The 18748-nt window shown below is 46.9% G+C and overlaps 1 protein-coding gene across 1 annotated transcript in view; it reads right to left on the reverse strand.

The window, feature by feature from the left end:
* The window catches only part of ClC-a (chloride channel protein 2), a 108719-nt gene that overhangs the window by 52579 nt on the left and 37392 nt on the right, over positions 1–18748 (reverse strand). The window contains exon 2 of the mRNA XM_084594731.1: positions 1599–1749. Within this exon, the coding sequence (XP_084450857.1) occupies positions 1599–1749 (151 nt within the window). The remainder of the gene's footprint in view (positions 1–1598; positions 1750–18748) is intronic.

Here is an 18748-nt window from a genome sequence, read left to right on the forward strand (position 1 = left end):
GTGTGTTATACGGCTGGATTTTATGTACATGTTCGGTAAAATCATGTTATTTAATAGTATTTGCCAAAGCAAGCTTTAGAACAAAAGTAAAACAATCTGCTCGGGTAAAGTTCACATGGCGGATTCCATCGGAAGAACTGCACAGCTGCGACCCTGATTTCGCACACGTCCCTCGGAGCGTTGTATGCCCTCCACCCGCACTTTCCTTGTAAACAATCTCACCGTTCTTGCGGCTTAACACCCCGATCACTGAATATCAGGTGAAAAGCTTGCCACTATACTGCCATCTTGACGCCTTTAAACGTGACACATAAAAGCGACGACGGCGCGCGCGCTCTTGGACGGAATCTATTAGGAATCTATCACACGTCCCCTATGTGCGCACTAAATATCACTAAATATACCCCCCCCCCCCCTCAAAAAAAAAAAAAAAAAAGAAAGGTCCAAAAAAAGAAAAAAAAATCCAGGGGTGCACTTAAGTCTGCTTAAGCGCTGCAATTCAGAAGCAGTACGAGTTCTGTCACGCCGCCTGCTGGATTCGCCCGACACTATATGCTAGCAGATCTCGGCCGAGTCCATCACATCTGTCATCCCAGGCCTTCATTGAGCGGATTTGTTGTGGGACCTTGCCCCCACATTAGTCCTCCGGTTCCGTCTTTCTCGCCCTGCCTGAGCTCTCACTCACAAGGCGCAAACCGGTGCAGCGTACACACCGGACATCCTGAGTCGATGGCGCCGAACCACGATTGGCTGCCCCAACTGCCCTGTTGACTCCGTTGACTTGCAGCACTTGCCTGTCCTGGCACGGCAAGCCTCCGCGCCCGCTACACATCTGCTCACCACATTCAGACTTACGAAGACTGGACAGCCCCCAATACCAACGCCAAGCGCAAGCTTAGTGCCCTGCTAGACTTCATGTCGGAGTCTGGCGCCCTCAACCTCACCTAACCCACCGACTTCAGGCCTCAGGTCATCCTTATGAATGAATGAATGAATGAATGAATGAATGAATGAATGAATGAATGAATGAATGAATGAATGAATGAATGAATGAATGCTGCACTCGGCCAGATGGTGCATGTGTACGGCGTATTTACCCAGATTAAATGAAGGAACGGCGCAGGTGGAACATGATCATGACGATGATGTTCAGAGCACATCACGAAAGTGTTTTGCATTGTAACTTGGTGAAGACGACTGTGTATTTACGGCACAACGCGAAGATGTTGCAGTTTTACACGAGGCGTGATCGGCTGCGGCGATAGCATAGTGCTCTCGTGCCAGGGAAGCTGATATGTTCCTTCTGGCGCAGGGTCGAAACCATTATATATTTTTCTCTTTATCGACAGTTCGTGAGGGCACGTTCTGTCCACAAATCCTGCCTATATACGCCACTTACGAGCCATATGTTTCAGCATTGAAAAAGGAACAATACATCTGTGCTCTTCCCTCCCACGTATAAAGTGCTCTACTGGACTAAAGGCATATAGCTATATAGCAACTTGATGGGAATACCAAACTACTCATTGTACGCAGTCTAGAAATCTAAAGAATGCTTCAATGATGCAGAGAGAGAGAGAAATTGAGGTTGCACCCACCGAAGCACTTTCGCTGCCACTCAGGCCGGTAGGGCTTGAGTTCCTTTTGGTCGAGCTTCTCCTCCTTCTTGCGCAGCTTCTCTAAGGTCTTTAGCCGAAGCGCCTCGGACTTGGCGAAGGCTCCCAGGTCCTCCTTGTACTGGCCAAACATCTGCCACGGCAGAGGGGCCCGGTTATAAGCGACCACAAAGGGGCAGCGAATGTCGTGTCGCATGAGAACACAAGACGTATTGCGAATGTGACTCGTGCAGTCCCCAAATCAGGCCTCGCAGTCACCGCGCACTGGGCACGGCTACTAAAACAAAGCACGGGAAGTCCTACAAATAAGCATAAAAGTCTAGTTTTTTTTTTTTTTCTCGCTCCTGTTGGTTTTAAGTTTGGGCGCCAATGCGCGCAAAGTGAGTCAATGAATAGACCATATAAGATCTGCCTTGAAGTATTGAACCTAGGCAGAAAGAGAAGTTACGAGACGATTCGAATCGCCAGTCGATATTTGAGAGTTCATATTTCTGCGCTTTCAAAACAAGGTATACATTCACCCCAAGAGCCTGGATCAGGAATTGCACGATCACGTCTCTAAAGACACTGCTTATTCAGCAAAACGAGGAAGCTCCGCGAGCAGCGCATGCATGCATCTCGAAATGGAAACTTTGCGCGTTCAGACCCGCAACCACTAAGCGTGGTTTAATGACGTTTTTCGATGAACGCGCATGCGCTGAAGATTCGCAGCTTTGCGACTATGTTGGCTTAAATAAGTCAAGATTCAAGCAGCGCAATAGCGCCATGTTCTTCAATATACGATGCCAACTTGCCCATCTGTTTCTTTGCGGCAGGAAAATGTACACAGGAAAGCAAAAATATGAACAAGCCGCTTTTTTTTTTTTCTACTCGCAGTTTCGGCGCAACGAAAACAAAAGTACGATGACTCCAACTGAGCATCAGCTGACCTTGAGGCTGGTGCTTGCTTGCACTAACTCGTGGCCGATTGCAGACACTTTTAAGAAAGCATAGCATGCAATACAGCCCCAAAGTAACTATAAAACATACAACACCCAATTGTGATTCTGTATCATATTCCTTACTTATTGAGCAGCACTGATGTAAATTTCCCTTATATACATTTCATAAATTTAATGGCTTCTTGTAGCCGTGTGGGTAATTGCTGTTACAAGAATTTATATCGCTTTCGACTATAGCGAGCTACCTACCAGCAGCAACCATACAGACAAGAACGAAATGTTCCTTCTATATAGGTTGCGAAATCGTGCACCTCACAGTTTTTTTTTTTCCCAAAGGTCACAGCTCTTACAATGTTTCATGCCCTCATAGCGAAACGCAAACCGCAAGCTTCGTATAGAAAAAAAAAAAAAAGAAAAAAGAAAAAAAAAAACAAAGCAGGTCGATGAATGCTGGAGCATGCTCATCCGCAAACATCAAAGCTGCCTCTACTCACCCATGGTACCAGCAGCCATCGAGATAGTCAACGGCCTACACGGCGGTAGATGGGCCAGCAGGCAATGACAGCGCACGGCACTGCAGGGCAGCACCTATGGAGGCCCGCAGTAACGATCCTCGAAGATGAACGCGGACCAATACGTGGCCGAATCCGCTGGCAGAGAACCGCCGTACATGCAAACCACGCTTAATGAACTGCGCATGGCGAAGTAGAGACCGGCTAAGCAAACGACGAAACAGCGCGAGCGAACAGCTATGTTTATGATGCTCTTCGAGCGACAGCCACGAACACGCCCACAGCTAAGTTAACGAACCCGAAGCATATCCGAAGCCTGAACAAATGCCACGGGAAGTATACATCATCGGTTCAAATATGCGTCGATAAATAGTTCCGCACCAATTATTCCTAGCCTGTCAGGACAGGGTGTATTATCGCAATTCACTCCATTTTAAATCGAAGCACTCGATCTGCACGTCCTCGCTTCAAAGGTTGCTTGCATGGATTAACCACGTACTGCGAGAGCACCATCAGCGCCTGTTCCCTCCGCATCGGTTTATATAGGCGTCTAGGCTGAACTTATTGTCGCTGGACAGAGTAGCGAGTTCTTCTACCGTGTTTACGTACGCCAGTATAGTTTCGACTTCAGCGATCGGCATGAAAAATCAATAAGTGGTAGGCTTCATTTTGCACTTGTTCCGCTCATAAACCCTGCAGCTGTTCTATCCTTGCCTCCTCTATCTCCAGCTCTCTCGAGTCGACACCGATGGAAAACTTCGGTAGAGCTCCATCTTTATCAACCGAAAGTAAAACTGAGATCTGCGAGAGCGTCGTCACGCTCTAACGTTATCCGACAATACAAAAAAAAAAAAAAATGTTAGGAGTACTGTCACGAACTCCAGAACGTACTGACAAAATCTTCGGACGACCGGTCTCATATAGAAAGTACATTTACGTAACCCCGGGCCGCTGAGCCTATCGATACTTTAGACGCGCCAGGTAGGACGAGGGAGGATGACGAATGCGTTTTATTTATTTTTTACTTCGAATTTAGGAACACCGCGCTCTCTGGATGCGTTAATGGGCCACGCCATTATCCCATCTTCAGCACCTAAATTCTTTGTGTGTGCTTATACTACCGTGTTTCAGCTCTGCTTACGTATACCTAACACCCATCTTTAACGCACTGATACTATTCGGTCGTGTATGATACCTAAGCAAATAAATATTCACTCGAAGCTACAGGTGATTAGTTCTACCGCCTGCCTCTCTGACAAATCTCAGGCAATGGAAGCGATCGCGACACGTGGTCAAGACATGCAGGTTGCCAGCAGCTGATGGGGGATGCGGAGCGCGTCGGGGGGACAATTTCTCGACTGCTCGACAGTCACGCGAGATCGTGATTGCGCTACAGACGGAAACTATCGATAGTGCTATAAAAAGTAATTTTGGTAGTGTTATCGATAACATAAAACCAACCGCACGAACGCATTGCAACATAAACTTAGTTCCCTGAGTGAGTGGTGGTCACTACGAAGGGACCCCATTATCGCAGTCTACGCGTCACCGAGACCTGTAGATATACAGCCGTGCTGCAAAAAGATTAGCACTTTAGGTATGTGTTTCCGGAGCGGCCGACAACAAGGCTCGGCGTGGCGGTTACGAACGCGCCAATAACAAGAGTGACAATCCAGCTCGAAACACGGCGCCGCGCCCGCCTCGGTGGACAATTTTCGCCACTCAGGTGACGTCATCGTGTCTTTTTCGTTCAACACAACTATGCCATAAGTATTAGAGTTGCTGCATAATGTGTCAAGTGTCGTAAATGTCCTATTTGTGCAGGCAAAAGCGACCCGAAACGCACCATTTGGTGCGCCCGCTTCTAAACCGAAATCGGTAGAAATTAACACTTCAGCGGCTATGCTTGACGAGATCCGTGCTCACTTTAATATAGCTGCTGCTTTCAATACAGTAGTGCCCCGCCGGTGTGGTGCAGTGGTTACGGCGCTCGACTACTGCTCCCAAGGATGCGGGATCAAATCCCGGCATCGGCGGCCGCATTTCCATGGAGGCGAAAAGCAAGGCGCCCGTGTACTGTGCGATGTTAATGCACGTCAAAGAACCCCAGGTGATCGAAATTCCTGGAGTCCTCCACTACAGCGTCTCTCGTAGCCTGAGCCGCTTTGGAACGTTAAACCCCACAAACAAAACACAAAACAAGCAACGATCGGTTGTGCCAGTAACGATAGCCACTGAATCGCAACTCTTCGGAAATCGTAAGAGCAGCATTGTTCAAAACGGGTTCCAGTTTCTTAGATGACAGTTTATCCTGTGTTGCTCTGGGGCACTTCAACCTTACGAGATTCTTCAAAAAGGCGTAATCAATATTCCTAATGCAGTTCCGACTTTTTTTTTTTTTTTTTTGCGGGATATGGCTAGAGGCAAAAAGCTAACGCTTACTTCGACTAGGGTGACGAAAAAAATAATAATATATTGATAGGAAAATTTTGGCACGATACGGTAGTGGTGCGCGATAGACTATTATATTTCTTAGATCCTCAGTGCAATTACGTACGTCGATACACCGGTGCGAGAAGTCTACGCACGCTAAAAGTCACACAACGGTCTCCTCCCACGAGCGAATATATTGGCGGAACTAAATATTTTACTTCATTCGCCAAAAGATTGTTCATAACTTACACAAACTGAGTAACACTGATAGTATAGGTTATCGCAAATGTTTTGGCAATATCGCTGGCCAAAAACTGCATAATTATTCACAGCAGTGTTGGTAATAATACTGCCGATTATACTATCGATAGTAACAATATCGACTGCACTATATATAGCTATATCGATAGTGACATTAGTCTGCCAACCAAGATCCGTATAACTCGTGCTATGGTCTTTCCAGTTGTGATGTATGGATGCGAGAGTTGGACTGTGAAAAAGGCTGACCGCCGAAAAATTGACGCGTTTGAATTGTGGTGCTGGCGAAGACTCTTGAGAGTTCCTTGGACTGCCAGAAGATCAAATCAGTCGATATTGTCGACCATAAACCCTGACTGCTCATTGGAGGGTCAAATTCTAAAGTTAAAGCTCAGCTACTTTGGTCATCTGATGAGAAGAGAGGAATCGCTGGAGAAAGATTTGATGTTGGGAAAGGTTGCCGGAGAAGGGGTAGGCAGCGAACGCGATGGTTAGATGGCATCCTCGAGGCACTGCAGATGAAGTTATGTGATGTTAGGAAGATAGTGAGAGACCGGAAAGCGTGGCGTGACATGGTCCATAGGGTCACGAAGAGTCGGACACGACTGAACGACTGAACTGAACTGATTGATAGTAACAATATCGATAGTTATTTCCATTTGCCGATAGGTTTGCATCATTCTATTGCACACAAAACACGCAAATTCCCGTGCTGAAATCACGCTGCGTCAGTGACTGAGGCGAGAAAATTTGACAATCCACTTGGATGAGACTTTGACGCGCGTCACCAAAGAGAAGCAGCCCTCTCTACACCCTTATTCTCGTTCCACATAGGTTCCAGTTGTAAGTGGAACTTTTAAACAAGTTTTGCTTATTAAGTGGAACTTTTTAAAAAATTCCACTTGTAAGCGGAACGTATGTGGAACCATATTAAGAGTGTAGCTCGCCTGTTAGACGATTAAACTTCAAGAGCTGCATGCATATATACACACGCGTGTAGGGGCACAGAGAAAATAAAAGCGTGCTTTATATACACTAACGAGCAATCTCGCAACTAGCCACATATGACGTCATACTCATTCTATAGACCGCTTGTACTGGATGCCACGCCGACAACAGTGAGCCGTGCGCTTGAAGCAGTGGGGAAACTGTCATAATCCTCTGCAGGTCGCTGATAGACTAACTTCTTTGCTATTTGCCCCATGCTGCATGCGCCTCCTCGAACGCTGGAAAAACCGATCGGAGACTCAAACAAAAAACAAAATGCAAATGCCGGTGAAACAAGCCTCTTTCCTGATTGAAGAATGGCTGCGGCGCCGAGTAATTTAATGCCCATCTATCAAAGAGAAATTGGAATACACTTCCCTGCAACTATCCACATGCATCCCATTAAAAAAATAACGAGTTCCAGGCGTAAGTACTATATTAAGAATACATTTTTTTTCTTTTGTTTCAACCAATTATACACGGAGACTCGTACAGTGCACGCAATTCAAGATCTCCCTACATTGGGGGAGCTTACAACACGTCTCCGCAGTACAATGAAGGGGGAAATCCGCAAAGCCGCCTGCGCGAGCAAAGAAGCACGGCTCGTGCCGGTGCAGTGGCTATTATCGTACATCCTTGGTTATCGTGACGAACCGGTGCACACCGGTAAAGGCAGTGAGTGGGTCAGGAGCTGTTCTTTGTGCAGAAGGAGCTTTTATGAATCCCCGCTAGATAAGATGAAGCTAGGGCTCCAAAGCCGCGTGGTTGTGCCGAGACGAGACGTACAGTGACGCTTCAGTACAGCATGCCACGCACAGAGTGATCTTGGAGCTCATACAGCTGCGAATAAGTTTCGTGCAGTGCTCCCGCCGTCTTTCTTTTATTAGTCTCATTACTGTGCATCACAGTGCAATGGAAGCCCTGTTAAAAGACAGCCGAATATACAGTTGCCGCCTGAGTGGTCTACGTTACAGTGAGCGCTACTCTACAGATTTGTTCACTGTACAACCGCTCCCGGCCGCCATATTGCTATATGCAATATAAAGCGACATCACACTGCCGCTAGTGGGTCTGAGGGGAGGTTTGTCGTGTTTATGTGGCTCGTCGTGTTTAGGAGCCAGCCGCTGGCAGCCACTCAGTTTCTGTCACATGCAGTGCGCACTTCGAGCGCTCCTTCTACCATGTTTCTACCAAACAAGACTGACACAGCACTACGCCTGCCCGCGAGCGTATTCGATTACAACGCATAGCGTTGCCCTTGCGACGCCGTGTGAAGCAGCTCGAAAGGCGGCAAAACTTGCGCAGCAGTGCAGAGCAGTTATTCCAGCGGACAATGAAGGTGCTAGGGCGCTATCTCGCGCATACAGCCCGCCGCTGCGGTGGCATACCAAGTAAGTTTGCTCCTTGCACAAGGGAAGACGAAAGAGGGTGGGGTAGGGAGAGATAGAAAGAGAGAGAGCAAAGCACAAAAATGGAAAGGGGCTCCCTTTTATCACCGACGCATCGAAATAGGGCCAAGGTAGGCCGTCGATTCCCCCTGGGGTGACCTCTGTGACAGAATGGCCGTCGATATAAGCCTTGTATACATGGACTCTACAGCACCGGGTCGAGTAAGCGTCGAGTAAGCGAGGCCACCATTACTCGACCCGATTGGTGTCTACATGAACTCGCTTTCTAGCAGTAAGTATCGCAGCGGCGCATAGCGTCGAGATTTGTAGTTATTGTGCAAGTTTCCTACTCGTATTTGATTCCGTTGCCTTTTACTATTGAGCGCTTCGATTACTACTTTTTATCGTTGATGAGGGCTAAAAAGCATTCAACTTCGCTGACGCTCTTCGCCGCTCCGGTTGCTTTTTAATCCCAGTTCGCCATAACACGACTCCCTGACTCGACAGCGTCTGCATGCTTTTAGACAAGCGGGTCAAGCGAGTTAACCTACCCCCTGCAAGCGAGTTAACGCGACCCGCTCCGCGGCTATTTTACTCGACCCGACTGGGTATACATGAACCCGACAGCTGGTTTTTTACTCGACAGGCTTACTCGACCCGACTCTGTCGAGTCCATGTATACAGGGCTATACATACGCGCACGCGTACCACTAAGCCGGTGCCGGTACATAAACAGCAGTAGCACAAGCAGCGCCATAGGCCGTCTGTCTGTTGACCAAAAACTGTGGAACCCAGCCAGCAGATCTCAAGTATGAAGCTGCCGTTGGAAACCATGGCGCCGACAGGCACCGTGGAGCGATGCAAAGACGACATAAACCTGTGGCAGCACTGAGACAGCTGAAAAATTATTGTTTAGAACAGTACTCGGTGTATAGTATTTAGCTGAACGCTAAAAAATATATAGAGAAAGCTTTAGGGGTGCCGGACATGAGTGCTACTTTCAAAAGCCTTACGTATTTACTACAGCCGGATACGACTTGAATCTGACCACATTCATGACAGTCACGCATTGTCCCCCCGCGACAAGGAAACAGTTGTTGGTTTTCTTCTCCCTATGATGGGCTAATCACAAGAAAAAAAATTTATAAGAAAATTTTGACGCCCCTTACCTCTCCCCTGCATGAGCGAAGCTCTAAGATGTTAATTTATTTTTAGTTACGATTCATGAGAGCAGTAATACGGCATCCTGCGCTACCATAATGTGTGGTTGTCGCAAGCTGTATGAGCATGGTCCTGCCGGCAGTCCACTTCGGTCTTTAAGCTGGTTCTAGGGTGCTCGGGAGCCACATGAGCACAGCGGGAAATCGCAGCAAAACAAGGCAGGAGTACTCAGCAGTCATGCCAAATCCAGCTTTCTATAGGACAAATTTTAATTTTTAGGCAACTACGCAACAGCGTGAAATACTGTCACGAAACTATTCAAGGAAATGGTCCGATCTTCCGACACCCAGTAAAATACTATTTTTAAAAAGCCATCCTTCTCTCGCACCAAGTAATTAAAACTTCCAGGAGAAACCAGGTGGTGGATTACATTTTTGACAACAAATATCAGAAATTTACAAGCATTGGTTACGGTGCGCGAAAAAAATACGCTCATAAGTTCCTGTCGAAAGATGAGCCGGAGTTGCAGAGTATGCCAGTGTTGCTACAGAACTCGAAATGGACACAAAATATAGTGAGCGCCGTCGCATCCGCGGACATAGACTCTCCGAAACTTATTGTGATTCTGTTCCTGACAGCCGCATGACGCACTGCGTAATTTTGCGTGATTTTGCGTGATTTTGCGTATATAAAAACTTCACATGCAACCCGTATTTACGCAGTTCTTTACTAGTCGCAGCGCTAAAGAGGATACATCGGACGTGGATGAGAGAACTCACATCGACATACATCATCGCACGTCACCGTAGTTGTGTGTTTATTCATCCGCATTTCTGTACGCGCTACGGCAAGTTCTCCGAAGTATGAACTAACTGGCCCAACACACTCTTCTGCTGAGTTCTTGTCGTTTTGCAAAATGCATCAAGTTTTCACGGCTTTTGTTTGTTTGTTTCACTCTCCTTTTCTTTCTTTCTTTTTTTTTTCTATTTTCATCTGTGTTTCACGAAGATCACCTTACACACGTTACGCCATTCGGGAGTACAGTTCATAAATTTGTCTTCTCTCCGGTGCGCGTGGGTACACTCAGAGCCTGTCGCACAAAGCGTAGTAAAAAGCAGCGTCGTCCGAGAGCAAGGGGCGCACCGTGGGTCCCCTCTTCTTCGAGAGGTGGCAGCGGTGACAGTCGTAACAAGGGTACGCTGCTCGCTCTTGTTATCGGCGAGGCAGCATCGACAACGACCGGCCACTGCTCCGCACTCCCACAGCAACGCGCTCCGCGGTGCTCTTTCTGGGTCGCGGACACACGTCGACTCGCGACGGAGGTGACGGAGTGTGCGAGACACGCCTTTGCGCCTCGGGGTCCCGCGCGAGATCTCTGCACGTCAGCGCACAATCTGCGGCGCGACTCCGCGGACGTCGGCGCGAGCGCCACTCGAGTTTCCCACTGACGAAAAGAGAGTTGACCGCGGGGGGTCTACATGCACGTCCCACTGAGGAGGCGCAGGAGAATCGGTCAAGGAGGGCACCGGAAACTGCTCGAAGAGTCGCGTGTTTACCCCTGCGTTGCGCGGTACAGGCACTTGAAGCGATGAGGAGGTCAAACACTCGATAACACACCGACACTACCGAGCCACTGTTCGAAGCTTCCGTTATCCGCATGTTAGTTTCCTTCGCAGGCTTTCCTTCTGTTGCTTGGATTGTAAGAGGTCTCAGTCAATTTTAACTTTTTGCACTTTTGTTTACATGCCTCTTTGTCGACGGGGGCGAGCGGCCCAGTGGAGGAAGTCTTTAAGTATCGAAACACCATTGAAATGGAAATCATTTTCTGCCGACAAGTGAAGAACGGGTGAACTATAATGAGAAAATTATGTAAGAGTTAACGCGTGTTTCGTGAACAATAGCACGCACAATGCCTAGTTGAGGTTTATTGCCTGCGCATGCGGCCAGGTCGCAGAGCGCGCATCGCCTTCGGCATGCGGCGTACAAGCGACCGCAAAAATGGCGTTCGGAAGTGGTGCACAAACACCGGCAAGCGTAGTCAAGGAGCTCTCAGGTGGTAAACTTGAGGACACTAGTTCGCCTCTCCCGTCAGGAGCATCTGCTTTAAGTATACGCATTCTACGCGTGTGTAAAAGTGGAACCCATTCGATGGAATAAATAGTTGGCAGGTTGAACACCAGGGGACTGACTCTACGGAGGTGAACTACGTCGATCACATCTTTTGCGTCTACGATCGATTTGGTCATGTTAATTGGGGCATGCACAAAGGCGAAGAGCAGATTCTCACTCCAGGGGTATACCAGAACCACGTCGTTACGGAAGGGGGAACCACAATATATTAGTGATGCCCTTACCTGCCACTACTCCCGCAGTAACAGCAAGCAGCATGTGGAGATCAATGGTGCAGAAGCAATTCGGGCCATAACGCATCGAATAGAATGATGATACGGGTTGGGGACGGTTTTTAACATTATAGACCCAAACACTCATTGGTTGAAAACATTTAGGCTCCGCCTTTAAGGAAATATGACGTGAGAGAGACACACTTACGTCAACAGTTCATCTTGATTATTCCTCGTTCGCCTGCTCTCACCCATACCAACATGCACTCGCGGCGCGCTTTAAAGCACACGTGTCAGAGATAGCTTAATCTGTTGTTTCAGATCACCATTTCATACGTATTTTGTTTTTTTACTGCGAGATGGTGCTTCCGAGGATGAGATTAAGAAGTTTACGGGGACCAAGTGGATGCAGCTAGCACAGTACTGGGTTAGCATGAAGAATATGGGAGAAGCATTTGCCCTACAGTGAATGTAGCCCGGCCGATGGTGATGATGACAAATCTTTGTGTAGTTATTTTCAGCATGCTTGTGAGATGGCGCTTTCTCCCTCAGGTTTCGTCTCTCTGATGTTACACACACTCAATGGCATACAGCCGTAGCTGGTTATGCAAAACACCCCAAGACGTATATATTAGGCCTTGCTTCAACGAAGCCGACGGTGCCTGCGTGGCCTAGGTGTAGTGTGATTGACTCAAGAACCAAGGGCCTCGGTTTAGAGTCGCTTGTCAGCCTCCCCAAATTTTCTTTTCAGTGCAAATAATTGCTTTTCAAATGCACCGCTCCATGCCGTGTGACGCCATGCTCTTCGACCGGATTTTGTCCTCACGCCAACGTCGGCGCCGCAGCTACTGGAGGGATTAGAGTGGAGGGAACGGTATGAGAAGGTCTTGTCGCACAGAACGAGTCAAACACTGTCGGCGACTTTCACGAAATCAACATGGGCGAACTGAAGTACGTGACTGACAAACCTTTATTAGTTTTCTGCCAAACAGAACGACAATTTGAAAATCGCTGGGTGTTGTCCACCTGATTCTGTCTCTTTTTTTTTTTTTTTTTTTTTTTTTAACTGACCTTTTGAACAAATCTCACCCAATTTAAATTCTCTGGAAAGTGCGCGTCGACCATCAAACGCTCCGCTCTCACGATGACCGTTCAGAACGCGAGACGACGATTTCTTCCATGCGTCTCATTTATTCCTTTGCACAATTCGACTGGGTGTTGTCCACCTGATTCTGTCTCTTTTTGTTTTGTTTTTTTAACCGACCTTTTGGACAAATCTCGCCAAATTTAAATTCTCTGGAAAGTGCGCGTCGCCATCCAACGCTCCGCTCTCACGATGACCGTTCGGAACGCGAGACGACGATTTCTTCCATGCGTCTCATTTATTCCTTTGCACAATTCGAAAAACAGAAAACTACTTTGGTCTCACGAGGCTGCTTACCACCATCGACAAACAAGAGCGAGTTTATCGCGGACTTTTCAATCTTTTACTTCAGCGTACCATCCCAGTCTTGAAAACCGCCAACGTGATAACAGCGTTAGGCCGGAGGCGGGAAGACACATTTCCAGTAGAGTGTAACTATGCTGCAACCCCTGAAACCGCCATGGGCGCCGACGCGGCTACTTCCGGCTCCACTTTCCTCCTGCTGCCCCCTAGTTGGCCATCAGGCGTAAAGAGACACCGCCGATCTCCCCGTTAAAGGCGACGAAACCCTTTCCAGGGCACGCAGAACGCAAGAAGAAAATGAGCCGGTATAGAAGCGAAGGAGACGGAAATAGGCCACACAACTCTGCGGGCATGCATTCGCACGCGCAATGCTATCGCAGAAGACCATCCCTTGTCCGTGTCATTGCTGGTGTAGCGGCACAGCTGCCGCGCACGCCCGGAAGAGCGAGTCGTTACACACTGCACGTGTACGACCGTACGACGAAGATAAAAAAAAAAAAAAAAAAAAAAAAAAAAAAAAAACTGTCATTCGAGCCACTGGCCCCTACACGTGGTTGGCGCTGCATTTCCACAAGTGCAGAGCCCAGGGGGTCTGCTTCTGAGCCTACTACTTCCAGTATTTCGCTACCTAATGTAAACTGCTGTTCCTTCCCGAGGCTGTTGAACATTGGTTTGGTTTGGTTTGTGGGGTTTAACGTCCCAAAGCGACTCAGGCTATGAGAGACGCCGTAGTGGAGGACTCCAGAAATTTCGACCACCTGGGGGTCTTTAACGTGCACTGACATCGCACAGCACACGGGCGCCTTGCTTTTCGCCTCCACCGAAAAGCGGCCGCCGAGGCCGGGATTCGATCACCTTAGACTTCTGCATATTGATTTTCAAGCCTACCTTTGTACTTTTTCTGTCTAGGTCATCAATCATTATTTGCAGTTCATCCCCCGAGTTGCTTAGCAAGGCAATGTCATCAGCAAATCGCAGATTACTGAGGTATTCTCCATCTACCCTTATCCCTAACTGCTCCCATTCCAAGTCTCTGAATACCTCCTCTAATCAAGCTGTGAATAGTACTGGGGAGATTGTGTCTCTTTGCCTAACACCTTTCTTTATGAAAATTTTGTTACTTTCTTTATGCAGAACTATGGTTGCTGTGCAGCTACTATATATACTTCCAGCACTTTCACGTATGGCTCGTCTACTCCCTGATTTCGCAATGCCTGCATCACCGCCGATGTTTTAACTGAGTCAAATGCTTTTTCGTAATCAATGAATGCTATGAATAAGGGCTGGTTATATTCTGAGCATTTTTGTATCACCTGATTGATGGTGTGGATATGATCGATAGTAGAGTACCGTTTCCGAAACCCTGCTTGATCCTTTGCTTGATTGCAGTCTAAGGTTGTCCTGATTCTATTAGCGATTACCTTAGTAAATACCTTATACGTAACAGACAGTATATGATGCCGTTTATTGGTGCAGACAACATCAGTGGAGGTCCTTCCAATTGGAGGTAGGACAAAAAATATTCTTACAGTCAAGAGACTAGGAATACTGGAAATGCATTACAAACCGCACTAATGTAACTCAGAAGCAAACCCTCTGGGCTATTCATTTTTTATAAAAGCTGTACATGCTAACTCTCACACTGTGATCGTGAAGGTTACCTTACCACTGGCGGTTAAGACCGCTATACAATGTCCAGGAGCACCGGTTCTGCCAGAAGTGACCACCCAACAGTTTGCTGCTCAGCCGTACAGTGAGGCATTTACGCCACACGTAAAAACAACCTGGTCAATACGGCTGACATACAAGTGCTCCCCCCCCCCCCCCCCCACCTCTTCCGTAATTTCTCCTCTGCCTTTGTGGCCCTCAGCTCTGTTTGCCGGAATCAGGCAACACCTCAGGCCTCTCATAACCTTTTTTGTTTTCTTTTAATCGTCGGAGGCAGGAAGGGGGAGGAGCAGAGAATTAAGTTGTTAGATGAAATGATGAAGTTTGAAGACTAGGGTCGCCGCACAGGAGGCAGCTCATTCGAGGTTAGTGAGAGGGGGCTTTGTGCTACAGTAGATGAAAGTGGGACGATGATTCAACAATTCCCGATGGCAGTATCCTCATCGAATTCCCTTCAACCTACACTTTACGCCACAAAATACGATTGCATAGCATCATCGCCTTTTACATCATCATTCCAAAAGTCCTCGACTTGGCCCACTCTCTTCATGCATAGCATCACCGCTGACCGAGTTATATTACAGTTTTCTCTACGTGTGCGGCTATGACAGCACCCCAGACCATACCACGCGTTATGCGAAGAGTGCAAATCAGTCCCTAGTGGCAAGCATATAAGCGTCGTGGAACGCTCTGCTCTGGGCGAGGTCGACAGGCGGTTACAGATTCCCAGATCGTTACAGGGGCGCGCACTCGAAGCTCGTCACAAAGCAGACTCGCGTCCACGACGACAAGCGAGTGGTAGAAGCGAGAAGCATGCTTGCTGGAGGAGGAGGAGGAGGAGGAAAACAAGCAAAGAAAAGCGTATATATAACTATAGGGCCGCATTCCTGCAGTCGGCCGGGCCCGCTTTCGCCGATGTTGACGGAAGTGTAATGACGTAAACATCGGGTACGCGCCGCAGCAGACATGAAAAGGGTTCATTTTCCCGCTCGGACGCCGCGCCGCCTTCGTGTCCCACCGCTGCACGGGCTTTTCCCTCGTCTCCGCAGAGCATCATCATCGAGGGCAATAAGAAGACGCTGTCCGCTGACCCACCATCGACGCGCGTCACCTAAAGCAGCTGCAGAGAGCGTCTTCCTCCAACAAGCGGAGGATGTTGCAACGATATCCCAAGAAGGTTAATCGACACAAACAAGGCAGCATCTAGGCAATTGGAGGCTGTCGCGCTGCTGCTGCAAGCGGCCAATCGTTTCCGCGGTATCTGCGCGGACGCGAGGGGGAAGCAGGAATCGCACAGAAGGGTTGGGCGTTCGCAGTGGGCAGGCGCCACGACGTCGCGGACATTCCGCCGCGCAATTCCAGAGGGAGCGAAGATCGGCGACATCTTGACCTTTGAACTGATTTCGTTGGCGCAGCTAGCTCCCCCACTGCTGCTGTAACCTGTGTGGAGTCAGGGCCGACAGCTGTTGCCAAATCTTGGCACAAGGAACCAGGCACTACATCAGCAGCGGCGCCAACATTTATTCAATGCGTAGAACATTCAAGCATCAAGCACGTAAGCACAAATGCCCGACGTCAATTACCTCCTAATTGATACCGGGGCTCGAGGAACAGTAACTGCCTGTAGTTTAGCAACTGGTAATTAAGCACTGAATATCATTTCCACGAACCTGCTCGAAGATAGTTTAGCACATAATTGATGTGAGCTCACAAAAATACGGCTAATCAAGAATCAATGAAACAATTGCAAAAGAACGAGAAGTTAACTATTTGTACCATTTCTTTCGTTCTATTGAAAGGGGAACACAAACATTTCCTAGTGTATTTCTGCTTTGGAATTATGCGTAAGACATTAGCAAACTGGCATCACTGCGTAGAATAAGCCTACGCTTAGTAAATAATTTATAATTGAATTTCTTTTGCTACACACTTTGGGTTTCTCATACTCACGCCAGAAGTGAGTATGAGAACACTTGAGCAGCACAAGAACCGCTGTATAATCGCTCGTTTCACCAGCTGTCATTCCAGCTTCTGGAGCAGTTTGGCCTAAGAGTCTGCCTAAATTTGAAACTACAAAGCAGGGAATATATTGCGGCTTTTGTATGCGTCACGCGATTTCATGAAGTCAGAACCATCGTTCAGCAGCCTGAAATCAAAAATTGATTTCTGCTCTAAAATAAAGTGCTTTTACTATACTACTACTAACTGGAGAACAAAAAAAAAATTTCATTACAAATTATTGTGTGTTGGAGAATCTCATGTATTGATCCATGCGCACAGTTCCAAAGCAAAATTGCACTAGGATTAATTTTGCGTCGTCACCCGCTATTTAATTTTACGTACTCGCTTCAGACAGCCGCACTCCAGCCAATGTATGCATGCAGTACAAAAGAAACTGCTTGCGAAACCCCATTTCTGGCCTTTATTGTCACGACCCTGTGAAGTTTGTCGATGCTGCATTCTATGAAAAACAGTAAAAACAAACACCGTCAACGTGCAAATTATTGCGGCAAAGTGTTCATCCCTCATATTTGCGCAATTATTAAATTACGCTACTACGCGGCCTTTTCCTGGACTTTTCCCGAAAATATTACAGATCTTAAAGGTTAATCAAGGTCAAAATTACTTTTAAAGGTGGTTACAAATAGCTTTTTTTTTTCTTTACTACCGGTTCATGTCGATCTATACCACCAGTTTATTTATTATTTAAATGTTACGAGAAATCGGTACAATTTCTTATTAGTGGCTGCATGAATAAACACAAAGTTGTCACAGATGAACGGTAAGGCGTAGTCAAAGAACAAAATAACAATTTGATTAACCACGAAAGAAGTTATTTTAGACTGTAAGAAAAATTACAACTATAGGCACTTTATTTAGGGCTTTTTTTTTTTTTAAAAAAACCTTTCATGGAATTAAAAATATCAAAAGTTCAAACTTTATCGCTATTGACTCCGTGGTAACTTACCTCAGCTTATCGCGACATATTTAGAGCACCGCCGCAAACTGTCAATAAGTCAATAATTTAAAATGCCCCCTTCTCCCCCCGCCCCCGTTTGTACAGACATTATTCTGATAACAACGCTGTTTGTTAACGGCATTGAGAATGTGACAATAGTGGTAATTTTGTTCATGCAGGACGATGACGTGGGCATATTTCGAACAGGTAAAACAACAAAACCATTGGTACAAAAATCTGATGAAACCATGCGCAAATAACCGTGTACAATGCGACATCTTCATTAAAAATTAACAAAAACGAAACTAAAGCGATATTCACAGGCCAAAAGATATGTAGCTGGACCCTACACAAATTATTACGCTTGGTCCAACACGGATTGAAATAGCTTCTTCAGTAAAGTGTCTGGACGTGACATATTGCAATGTAACGTGTCATAGGACTTGCAGATAGGACTTTATATAGGACTTTTACTTTGCACGACATCTTTAAGTCGTTTATAAGTTCCTGCGTAGTTAAATCAGCGCTAGGAAAGAAACGGGAGAAATCACAGTCCTGTTTTTGTTTTGTTTTTTTCATGCACTGGCTAAGCTGCAACCTAAAATATAAATAAATAATGCCCAACACTAGGCAGTGACATCTGGAAGGTGCAATATTTCTGAACTAATTACGGCCGTCAAATACTTCGCATCCTAGTCCTTACCCTTCCTATTCCACAGTGAACCTTCAAGGCTTTTCTATGAAATTGATTTGTTGAATATCTCCCGAGAAGGCTTTTCTCTCTCTCTCTCTCTCTCTCTCTCTCTCTCTCTCTCTCTCTCTCTCTCTCTCTCTCTCTCTCCTTAGTTTTGTGCTTGCGCGCACCCTACTGCTACCGTTCTTGCTGTGACGTACACAGTTAAAAGAATAAGACTTTTTATGCTTAATCCCACATTAAAATGACTGGCTGTAACGTTTATTTTGACGTAACTCTTATAGATGTAACTTTATGCCTTACCAAAGATTAGAGTGTAGACAGGAGGGGCAGGGACTCTTT

The sequence above is a fragment of the Amblyomma maculatum genome, chromosome 2, assembly GCF_055883805.1.
Source record: "Amblyomma maculatum isolate TAMU_Amacu chromosome 2, ASM5588380v1, whole genome shotgun sequence".
NCBI classification, from domain to species: domain Eukaryota; kingdom Metazoa; phylum Arthropoda; class Arachnida; order Ixodida; family Ixodidae; genus Amblyomma; species Amblyomma maculatum.